The 12,500-nt window shown below is 43.7% G+C and overlaps 1 protein-coding gene across 1 annotated transcript in view; it reads right to left on the bottom strand.

The window, feature by feature from the left end:
- Positions 1 to 12,500, bottom strand: part of LOC115828505 (sodium/potassium/calcium exchanger 3) — a 35,109-nt gene that overhangs the window by 2,360 nt on the left and 20,249 nt on the right. The window contains exons 3-13 of the mRNA XM_030792510.1: positions 10,816 to 10,892; positions 10,316 to 10,390; positions 9,738 to 9,822; positions 9,233 to 9,336; positions 7,579 to 7,653; positions 7,110 to 7,135; positions 6,833 to 6,886; positions 5,754 to 5,899; positions 3,650 to 3,813; positions 1,706 to 1,916; positions 755 to 921 (exon numbers count right to left, since the gene is read on the bottom strand). Of these exons, the coding sequence (XP_030648370.1) occupies positions 755 to 921; positions 1,706 to 1,916; positions 3,650 to 3,813; positions 5,754 to 5,899; positions 6,833 to 6,886; positions 7,110 to 7,135; positions 7,579 to 7,653; positions 9,233 to 9,336; positions 9,738 to 9,822; positions 10,316 to 10,390; positions 10,816 to 10,892 (1,184 nt within the window). The remainder of the gene's footprint in view (positions 1 to 754; positions 922 to 1,705; positions 1,917 to 3,649; positions 3,814 to 5,753; positions 5,900 to 6,832; positions 6,887 to 7,109; positions 7,136 to 7,578; positions 7,654 to 9,232; positions 9,337 to 9,737; positions 9,823 to 10,315; positions 10,391 to 10,815; positions 10,893 to 12,500) is intronic.

The following is a 12,500-nucleotide window of genomic DNA, read 5'->3' as shown; positions in this document are numbered from 1 at the left end:
GATGCTGAGATGTGAATGTTAAGATGTCTAGATGTGATTGTTAGATGCTGAGATGTGAGGTGTGTGTCTGTGTGTGTGTTTTCCTCTTATTGTCTGTGTTTTAAGTCAAAGTGAAGCCATACTGGAGCAGTAAAGCCAACCTGACTTGAATACATCTAGCAGAACTGCACACTGACTAGACCATCTGCAGGTGGCTAAAACACATTAATAATTTATATTTACATTTCTTGATTTAGCAAATGCTTTTATCCAAGCGACTTCCAAGACAGGCAGAATATAAACCAAGTATGTAGCCATTAAGGAGCTGTCTGTTGCATAAGTGTCAGTATTAGACCAGATACAAATGCAAGAATGTTGAAAGAAAATAAGAGAGTGGGTTACAAGTGGGTCAAAATCCCCTGTGATATAAACAATCCAGTTCCTTCAGCAACAAGTATTGGAAGTGGTGGGTAGAACTAGTTATAATGAGAAACTTAGCCAATGCAGCTAACTTGCTGCTTTTTTTTGGTTATCAGCTGCATTACTCGTGTGACAATGCCACAGACGAAGGGCTGATGTACACATTACAGTGACTCCTACAGCTTTGGTTTTCATTCAGACAACCCAGATGAAAACCCTCCCTCTCCGATTTTTCCATTACTTGCTTCATGCTAAAAAAAGAAAAAAATTATGAACTGTGCCTTGCGATCAAAGTTTTTAGATGCGTGAAGAAGCGTTATTAGACTAATGGGAGAGTAAACGGGACCTGTCTTACCATCCACACCATGAGGTAGGAGAAAATGGCGATCCAGAGGGTGGAGGTGATGAAGGTGACCATGAACCAGCGATGCCAGCGGGGCAGCACACAGTTTGGCACAGTGTAGTACAGCAGGACACCCAGGGGCCAGGATACCAGCCACTTTACCCGGGCGGAGCAACTGTCTGTCACATAAACACACACTGCTGTTATTCATCACACACACACACAATCATCACACACACACTGCTGTTATTCATCACACACACACAATCATCACACACACACACACACACACTGCTGTTATTCATCACACACACACAATCATCACACAATGCAATTACACATTACAAACTACTTACCACTACCACAGCAGCCAAACAACATGTACTGCTGTCATTCATCACACACACACAATCATCACACAATGCAATTACACATTACAAACTACTTACCACTACCACAGTAGCCAAACAACATGTACTGCTGTTATTCATCACACACACACACACTGCTACACTGTTACAATACACATTAACACCTACATGTCACCTACATGCATTACCACGCATTACACACTCACGCATGCCATACACTTTCCTATGCTGAACACAGTCCAAACTCACAATGTGAAGCCACATATTAACACAGACAATGGGTCTGTAATTCTGTAAGTCTGTACTGATCTGCTTTAGATAAATAAAGCTCCATAACTCTAATATGAGACTAGCATTAAGACTGAATAGTTCATCAAAGGCTGGTATATATATATAAAATGAGACATTAGAGTAAATTAAAGGCATTGCTGTATATATGTAATAAGGCAGTATAGTAATTTAAAGGCATTGGGGGATATATATAATAAGTTATATATATATATATATAAAACATAATAGTTCATCAAAGGCAGGGATGGATATATATAATAATGGAGGGCATTATTGGATGTGCGGGCAGTCGGGAGGTGACCTGGCATATGGAGGGGTCTGAAGAATTCATCAGCGCCATCCTCCTCTTCCTCAGGCTGGGCGTTCTCCTCCGTGCCCTTCACTCCTCTCTCTCCATCCACACCATCCTCCGCAGTCTGTCTCTCCACACTCCCTCCGTTCTCTATGCCTCCCGCCCCGAACGTCTTCACAGGGGTTCCGCCCGCTCCCGTCTCTCTGATCAGCCTCTGCCTCTGTGTGTGTGTGTGTGTGTGTGTGAGAGAGAGAGAGTGTGAGGGAGGAAAGAGCTTTATTCATGGTAGTCAGATCAGCAGTGCTAGTGCTTTAGCAGTTTACTATTTCCTGTCAATAAAACAGTCTGAACCTGAGAGGGAGGGGGGGGGGGGGTGAAAGAGAGAAAATGAGAGAATGCGAGAGGGGAGAGAGGGAGAATGTGAGAGGGAAAGAGAGAGAGAGAGAGGGAGAGAGGAGGAGGAGAGAGAGAGGGAGAGAGGAGGAGGAGAGAGAGAGAGAGACAGACAGACAGACAGAGAGGGAAGGAGAGAGGGAGAGAGAGAGAGAGAGAGAGAATGTGTGACTTCCCAGAGATCTCTGTCTGTAACAGTAAAATAGCTCTGTTCAGTCCCAGGCCCTCCTTCCTTACCCCTTCTGTGTGACCCCTTCCCTTGTGCTCTTAACTGTCATACCGTACTCTACCACACAGGGGCGCTGTGCCTCAGAGTGGAGAGGGGCACTACATACCTACACGGTATGTCTGACCTACAAAGACTCGGATTCTAAAGTTTTTATATTAAATGATCATATAAATGCATCGTTTCACGAAATAATGATTTATGCATCAGCAAATCTGTGGGAATCTGTGTGAAAATTGTGTTTTCACATGTGTGAGAGAGCAGCACACAAAAACACCCACTGTTATATGAAGAGTCACATGACTGGCCTTGGTAAGTTTTTAAATAATTCGCATTGACAGAGCATATGGAGGCTTTTTATAGAAGAGATACTTTAGGGATTAGCCGTGAATGGGCTGACACTCAACATTGCCTTAACACACAGAGCTGAAGTGCTGTTCCCTCAGTAACTCTGTGTCTCATCCAGACCTGTTTCATCCACAGGCACACAGTGTTACCAGGGGGACGTGGAGAGAGGAGGTGTCAGAGGGAGCTGGACTGAGGCTAGAGGAGATGTCAGAGGTAACTGGACTGAGGCTAGAGGAGGTGTCAGAGGGAGCTGAACTTAGGCTAGAGGAGGTGTCAGAGGGAACTGGACTGAGGCTAGAGGAGGTGTCAGAGGGAGCTGGACTGAGGCTAGAGGAGGTGTCAGAGGGAGCTGGACTGAGGCTAGAGCAGGTGTCAGAGGGAGCTGGACTGAGGCTAGAGGAGGTGTCAGAGGGAGCTGGACTGAGGCTAGAGGAGGTGTCAGAGGGAAGTGGACTGGACTGAGGCTAGAGGAGGTGTCAGAGGGATGTGGACTGAGGCTAGAGGAGGTGTCAGAGGGATGTGGACTGAGGCTAGAGGAGGTGTCAGAGGGATGTGGACTGAGGCTAGAGGAGGTGTCAGAGCGAGCTGGACTGAGGCTAGAGGAGATGTCAGAGGGAGCTGGACTGAGGCTAGAGGAGGTGTCAGAGGGAACTGGACTGAGGCTAGAGGAGGTGTCAGAGGGAGCTGGACTGAGGCTAGAGGAGGTGTCAGAGGGAAGTGGACTGAGGCTAGAGGAGGTGTCAGAGGGAAGTGGACTGAGGCTAGAGGAGGTGTCAGAGGGAAGTGGACTGAGGCTAGAGGAGGTGTCAGAGGGAAGTGGACTGAGGCTAGAGGAGGTGTCAGAGGGAAGTGGACTGAGGCTGGAGGAGGTGTCAGAGGGAACTGGACTGAGGCTGGAGGAGGTGTCAGAGGGAACTGGACTGATGCTAGAGGAGGTGTCAGAGGGAGCTGGACTGAGGCTGGAGGGAAGGGGAGGGGGGGCGTACCTCACTGATGAGCATGCGGCTAGCCATACTGAGACGGGTGCGGGGTGAAAAGTGGGGCGTGATCATGATGCGCAGGCTGGCCTCAGAGAAGGAGAACTGGTGAGGACGCAGGATTAACAACTCATCCACCATGACCACCGGAGACTCCTGGTTCCCCGAATTACCTAAACACACACAGAAAGACAGACAGACAGACAGAGAATGAGAGGGGGAGAGAGACAGAGAGACAGGGAGACAGAGAGACAGAGAGAGAGAGAAACAGCACAGATGTGTGAAAGGATTCAGTCACACGGAGATATCACAGACAAAGTGGGGACAGAGGAAGGCGTAGGCAGACACATCAGTCAGACAGACAGCGACAGAGAAGACATTCAAATGTGTCTTAAAGAAAGGACGCAATGAGGTGAATTATGAGCGAGCATCACAGAGACATCACAGATGAACACGACATGACAAAATCCAGCTAGAACATAAAAAGAAAACCGTCAGAGGCTCCTGTAAAGGGCAGCCAACAGAGACAACCAGACAAACGGACAGGGAGAAATCTCTCTCTCTCCTGTTTCACATATGCAACAAAAAAACTGTATAGTATAAACTGTTCTATAATGTTTTTGTTACATTGCAGCAAATACAGTTTACATAGCAAATACACAGCAAATATTAAATAGACAGCGCTGATATCCCGAGGGCTGGACGTACGTCAAAGATGGAGTGGAGATACATACAGACACATACTAGATGTGAGTGTTTACAGAGTTCAAAACAAACCAGGCAGCTGTCACAGTGTAACACCCACAGCAAAGGGATAACAGACATTAAACACACACTCACACTGCTACTAAATCAAACAGTATACACAACAAGGATGCTTATCAGATACCACAAAGTCAAACACTGATGAATAAAACACTGTGTACAACATCAGACCAAAAACACATTTTATTATAATAAATATATCAAAACAGAGCACCCCAGGCCAGCTAAACAGATACACATCAGCAGAGGGACTGTGAGGCTGGCAAACAAGTAGACACAAAACTTAGCAACAGACAACAGGACCAAAACACTGACCAGCACAAACTAAAATAGGAGAAGCAGAGGAGGATCCAAGCAACCTGCCAGCCAGGGTAAAGTTACACAGACATGAGAGGTCTGAACACACACACACACACACACACACTGATGTACATGGATAAAGTTAAAAAATATAGTACACACACTGCCGTTTGTAGTGATGTCGATAATGTTCTTGACAGTTTAAATAAAGTCCTATCTCAGATAAGAAAAGAACAAAGTGGGGGTTTTGAGCAGGGAGTGGGGCCGGGCTTTGATTCACGGCCCTGCTCTTTGCCTCGGCCTTGTCTGTATTTGGTCATGTTTGACAAAGTTCCACTTCTGATGAGTGTATTTAAGAGCGCGGAGAAGATGGCCCTGGAGATAGAAACACAAACAGCACGGACACAGCCCCACTGCTCCTCTTCACACCACATGCTTACACTCATCTTCACCGTCCCTGCCGCGCCTCTCAGATCCAGCTCTGACACGGTGGCAGCTCAGATCCTCTTCAGTTCCACCCCGTGTCTGACATGGGCTCTAGTTAATGTGTTTTTCTAAGTGTTTCCAGATCCATTCTCTAAATACTCTGTTTGTCCTGTTTCATTTCTACCATCTATGGCTCACAAAGCTTTAAGGACTTAATGAGCAGAATCAGGAGGTACGGCATTAGGATCATGTCAACGCGTGAAACGGCTCAAAAATACTCAGGAACTGAACAGGAAAATAAAAACGTTCAAACCAAACATCATTCTTCTACACAACTGAAAACATTCTGGCTAAATATGTCGTCAAAACTACCACGTGCTGTAGAAAAACACAAGAACAGCCCAGTCTAATTTATAGATAGTTTTTTTGACGATCACGCTCTTGCTTAAAACAATTCTGCAGGCAGTTCATTTAAGAAAAAAAAACCACACATTCGTAAAAAGACAAAACTCTGGTGAGGTTCTTTTTCTGTCATCAAACCCCAGGATGCTGGGCCGTGCTCTAACCTGGACTACGCTCCTCAAATGGGATGCTCCCAGAAGAGCTGAGATAAAAGGTTTACCTTTCCTCAGGAGCACCATGGAGGTGTTGCAGTTGGCCCCTTCCTCTCCTGCCTCCTCGTCGCGAGGCATGTCAGCTCCTCCGCCGCAACACCGTCCAGGACCTCCACACCTCCTCTCCACAAACCCCCAGATCTGACTGTTAAACCTATTAAAGCAGTAACAGGTCTCAGCTGACGGCATACATAAATCTACCACAGTTAATATAAAGAGAACGGTTTACCGGGAAGAGATTAGAACAGAGGAGAAGACACCTGGCCAGAGTAAAGTTGAGATAGCACTTTGAACTTGTACAACACAGAAAACACCGCGGTAAGAATGCGCGTCATAACACGAGACTTGGATGTGCTCTGAAATGTTGTACAAATTGCGTCAAGCTCAAAGGACATGAGTTAGGACCTTGGGTGACTGGATACTAAACTATGTAAAAGACAAATACAGTCTACAAAGCTTTATATTATGTAAACAGAACATGACGTCAATGTGACAACGTAACCGAAAATATTTCCTACAAATCAATAAATATTCACGACATGTAAAGCCACTATCGCAGCTGTGATTAGGTAGCGGCATCCAAACAGTCTGTATTTTACACTTTTATCACATTGGCTGGTTTACCTAAAACCTACAAACTGTTATAAATGTTGTAAACTAAAAGTTATGTGTTGTAGGTTATCAAAGGTATTTGTACATTGTCTTGGCCAAACAAACGGAATGGCCGCTTTACTTGAACCAGCTGCACTATGAAATGCATTTGAAGTCCTTCTGTGAGAACCTGAATGCCTGTCGCCCATGCTGGCTGATAAAACTTCGGGGGGGGGGGGGGGGGGGGGGGGGCTTCCAGACCGCGGCAGAGGTGCTGTGCACCCGCATGCGTTTTCAATGACGCGTCTAGTGTGAAACCGACTTAAAAAAGCATCAGAGTGAGATGATCTCGCGAAAATGCTGTGCTCAAGGTTCTTTATTACAAAGGAGATCTTCCATCGCTATCGCTCCTTTCACTGTTACTGCTTTAACTTTTACTGCTCATACTCTCACAACTACAACCACCACACAGGTGTAGTTGCGGTGTTCTGCTTACTTCATAATGAGGATGTAGACTCCATACATAGATATGAGGAGCATGGACTCCCACCTGAAAATAAAAGAAAAAATTTTAGGATCAGACTTTCTCAGAAACACAGAGACCCTCTCCACTCTCCGCTGCTCTGTTATTACAACCTGAGGTGCTGTGTGTTTATCAGATTTACTGATGTAATTTCCGTGTGGAGTTGAACGAAAAGGAATGAAAGAGAAGCTGTTAGCTTGAGAATCCGGGCGGTGCACTGGAGTGTGGGTAAAATTATGTGGAGACTTACCAGACAACTCTCTCATCATAGATAACCTAATGGAAGGATTGAGGGAAGAATTAACATGAGAAAGCGCAAACAGAGAGAAGTCATTGAGGTCAATTACAGGTAAATTTAGCAGTCTCAGTAGAATCTGATTAAAATGAGATTTCCAACAGAGCTCATTTAACGGATGGAGCAAACCGACAGTTAAAAGTGGATCCCACTAAAACAGTAATTATTATTTGTCACTGTGAAAGGAGATGAGCTTATAACTGTCCCAATCATAAAGTAGGTAGATATGTTTTGCGGTTCTGTAACATCAGATTGGCATTGAGGCAATGATTTATGTTTTATATGAAGAAAATATGCAAACTGAAACTATTGGTCTATTGAATCGAGTTCAGACTTGTTGAATCACATATCATTTTTGATCTCCATATTTTCTGTCTGACATATACAAATACGAACACACACACACACACACACACATACTCACCAAGATCAAGGCGAGTACTGAGAAGATGTAGTAGATGGAATCTCTGAAGAGAGACCACCAGGTCAGTGCTACTGTCTGAGACAGAGAGAGAGACACACACAGCTCAGAACTGTCATACACACACATAGTTACGCTGCAAAGTGTCTGCTCACACACACACACACACAGACAGATAAGGTAACATCACAGCATGGTGTAACTACTGATTATCTTGCTGATAAATGCATGTAAAACTTCTTCGTGACAGGAGCAGGACTTTGATTAATTAAGGTGGACTTTGATAAATACTGGCTCATGGACTTGACGAAAGCACGACAAAGTCATCACACGTGTCGGTCGACCAGCACTCATACTAAGTTAATTAAAACCAACCATAATATTATGGCGTTTGTGTAATACTGTGTTTGCAGATTAAGTTTTATGAATGCATGTTGTACACAAAAGTTTGGGACTGAACGGTAAACTGAATGTAGAGTTTGGGATTGAATGTTAAACTGAATGTAGAGTTTGGGATTGAATGTTAAACTGAATGTAGAGTTTGGGATTGAATGTTAAACTGAATGTAGAGTTTGGGATTGAATGTTAAACTGAATGTAGAGTTTGGGATTGAATGTTAATCTGAATGTAGAGTTTGGGATTGAATGTTAAACTGAATGTAGAGTTTGGGATTGAATGTTAAACTGAATGTAGAGTTTGGGATTGAATGTTAATCTGAATGTAGAGTTTGGGATTGAATGTTAAACTGAATGTAGAGTTTGGGATTGAATGTTAAACTGAATGTAGAGTTTGGGATTGAATGTTAAACTGAATGTAGGGATTGGGATTGAATGTTAAACTGAATGTAGGGATTGGGATTGTTGCCTTAATGTTGCAGCATTTCTTACTCCAACACAGTAATCACTTTTACCAGGTGATGTGTTTTTTAGTAGGGGTGTATGTGTGCTTTTGGCTGGACACTAGAACAGCTCCAGTCAGAGCGGTAAGCATTTAATTATTCGGGTGAATAAGCCTAAAATATAAAAGCCAGGCGCATGCTGAAATGTATGGTTGATGTATTTGGTTGATGACTGGAAATAAAGACGTGAACCGGAATTTTCTGAGACCAGAATAGCATTCCGCAGAGTCCATGCGAGGAGAATGTGCAGGAGTACATAACAAAGAGGGCAGCCAAAATTCGTTTTGACAAATTGGGTTTTACTCTGCTTGTAGTCTTTGTCTAATTTGTTGTCTCTGTTGTCTGTCTTCCTGCTGGCAGCTTAAAAAACACAATTTCTGCAATGCTTACCCACAGGTTTCGAATTACGGGGCAGACTGGGGGGGTCTGACCCCCCTAATTAACACTTCGACTCCCACCCCCAAAAAAAGGGTAAAACAGCAATTTGAGGGGGGTTGAAACATTTATATATCCTATGGTATATAGTCCTGGAGAAAAAGTTGACCCCCCCCCCCGATTATCATTGTGTAATTCACACTCTGCTTAGCCGTAAGCCTGCTAATTCCACCTTTCCAACACGCTACATTACAATTCATATCATAAACTAAAGTCAACAAATTTCAAATTTCACAATGTTAAATTATGCCCAGTTCACTCATCCAAAAGATGCAGCCCAGGCGACACACTGAGTGTGTGTAAGAATGTGAGGGTGTTCCGAACCTGCCTCGTGAAGATTCCACACACTCCGATGATGACCAGGATATTAAACACAGCAGAACCTACGATGGTTCCCACACCCACATCTCCCTTAGTGATGAACACACCTATGTTACACACATACATACACACACATACATACACACACACACACACACACACACACACACACACTATTATTCATGCAATGTACAATATTCCACGAATACTTCAGGAGAGACATTTTGAGTGTTCCTTGTTACAGTGGCTTGATCATCAATAATTTGAGTATTCAGTTATATTTTCAGAATTCTGAATATTCTATTCTGATGCAATAAAGTAATACTCAATCACTTAGCTGACATCTAGTGAATACAAATAGAATTGCACCTGTGTTATATTTTATGAAGCCAGAAAATTTACTCTCTAAATGTTAACTAGGGACATCATACAGTTCGTTCTGCAGTCAAAAATATGAGACTATGGACCAATCACAAACAAGATATTCAGGAGCAACAGCTGTACTAACCAATGAGAGAGGTGAAGAGCTCAGGGGCAGAACTTCCTGCTGCCATGAAGGTGGCTCCCGCCACATCTTCACTTAGCTGCAGGTTCTAAACAAACAAACAAACAAACACACAAACAAATGAAGAAACAAAGTCTTGCAGTACTAAGCGATCATTTCAGACTGACATGGCCCCAACACCACCAACAAACTGTTCCTGTGACAAAATCGACATTATCATATTCATAAAGTATAGTATGACGCACATCTTTGACATGTCGTATCAGGTTCCAGAGGCTGATTGTTTATTGCTATAAGGCCTTTAAATGAGCAGCTAACGCTAACAGACAATGACAAAATGAATGTCTAACGTCTAGAGTGTGATCCACGGGGGGAAAACTGCCACGACGCGACCTGTCAAAGACGCTTCTATTTAAGGTTCCCTCCACCTGCCGCTCTCTGTCTGTTATGAGCGAAGTTCAGAAATCGGGCTGTTATTGTGCCATCGCTCCTTTGATTTCAGCCCGTGAGTGTGAGACGCCGCATATGGCAACGCGCTGTTCTATTCCTGTCCCAGCACAACAGTAGGCGCTGATTCTCACCTCTGAAATTTTCTCCAGAGAGGGAACGAAATAGTCATCGCACACAATGGCAAGCGCATAAAACATGTAGATGGCCTGAGAGAGAGAGAGAGAGAGAGAGAGAGAGATTTAAAAAGGGGAGAGGGGAATTAGACTCACCGTACAAAAAAGAAGAGAAAAAAAAAACCCAGAAAGGCTGAGACATTGGAATTTGCAAACATGAATAACATTTGAGAACAAGTATCATTTTAAATATAGTCTGAATTCTGGGAACAGAAGTTCATTCCTGAATATAATGAACAGTAGTCATTCACAACGACATAATATATGATAGATAGATAGATAGATAGATAGATAGATAGATAGATAGATAGATAGATAGATAGATAGATAGATAGATAGATAGATAGATAGACAGATAGACAGATAGATGAGGTATTTAGGCACACACACAGGGTACATTAGCATATGCAGTGTTAAAAAGGGAGGGAAAAGAGAGAGAGAGAAGACTGCTCACTCACACACAGCACATGGAGAAGCACAGCTCCTCTCCTACGCTGCTCTTTGGTGAAGATGTCTTCAGGGAACTCGTGAATGGCTGAGTGAGAATGACAGACAGTTACCGTTAGCAACAGAAGAATCCTCATACCGTTACCATTAACTACAAGAGAATCCTCACAAGGGCGCTGTTAACAACAACGGAATCCACAGCATTCCTGTCAGCAGCAGGGGATTCCAAATCATTAGCTACAGAAAATTCCTTACCGTACAGTTGCAGTGGGCTGCAGGAAATAGCTAGGAAGCTAATTCTGGTCGAATTAAATATTAGAAACTCATGGGTGAATATATAAAGGCAATAGTAGAGACTTTCTTGATCTGATATCCACACAAAGCACCAAATGCAGCCGGCCTCAAGAGAATTCTTTTACAGTTCACCTCCATTTAATATAGCTGTTGCTAAATCTTTCAGAAATAAAAGAATGAGCAGGCTGATAGACAGTTATGGGGACTCATAGATGGTCAGGTAAAGTCCGGGAAAAAACTCGTTTGACCATTTTTGGGCATTCACTGTGTGGAAAAAGAATTCATACCTAAAAGCTTCTGTTCCCAAACCCAATCTGCCGTCACTGTGTAGAACTGTCTGTAAATAATGCATTTCATTTTACACTGAAACCAGCACATGGGAAAGACACCAGCCAACCAGAGCCGCAATCTCAACAGACAGCACTGGACATTAAACTCTTCAAAACTGTCCAATCAATTATGAACTCTACGAATTTCAAATTAGGCTGAAAAACTCTGATGAAAACAAGTCTCTCTCTCTCTCTCTCTCTCTCTCTCTTTCTCTCTGCCTCCCCCCCCCCCCCCAGTGTGTTCTCAGTGACATACAGTCACTATTAGAAAGCACACATCTGTGTTCATTCTTTTATTTTAATGAATCGTTGTTCACACGGGCTCCATCCAGTCTCTCAGATGGGTAATTACTGTGGAAAATAATCAGAGGAGTGATTATTATGTAATATGTAAATTATCTGTGCGCGCCACAGACTAGACTTTGAAGTATTTTGAATTGTCAAAGTAAAAGAATGGTTTCCTCCATTTGGCAATCAGAATGCAACAACACTGTTTAATAAGTCAGATGAAATTTCCCCAGGGGGTGAACGAGAAGGCATATATAGAGCAGGATTCATCTGAGACATGATGGCTGGGGTAGATGCTCTCTCTCAGGTGTCTGTGTGTGTGCATGTGTGTGTGCGTGTGTATGTGTGTGTGTGTGGGTGGGTGGGCTAGGTAGGTTTCAGCCGCATTCATGCAGAGGGGGAAATTGAACTTTAACGACTGGAGAGACCACAAGCTATTTATAGCAACATGCATCACAGCGTCACCATGCCACTGGGGCACATAGACACACACACACACACACACATTACAGACACACACACATTACAGACACACACACACACACACACACACATAGAGACACACACACGTACACACACACACACGTGTGCACACACACACACATCACAGCGTCACCATGCCACTGGGGCACATAGACACACACACACACACACACACACATACAGTCACACACACACACACACACACACACACACACGCACACACAAGCACACACACGCACACAGACACACACTTACTATGTCACTCTCGTTCACTGCTTGACTGAGGCGTCTTATGATCTTTT

Source organism: Chanos chanos, chromosome 15, assembly GCF_902362185.1.
Source record: "Chanos chanos chromosome 15, fChaCha1.1, whole genome shotgun sequence".
Taxonomy (NCBI): domain Eukaryota; kingdom Metazoa; phylum Chordata; class Actinopteri; order Gonorynchiformes; family Chanidae; genus Chanos; species Chanos chanos.
Note: the sequence above shows the minus strand (reverse complement) of the source record. Positions and strands in the feature narration are given on the sequence as shown.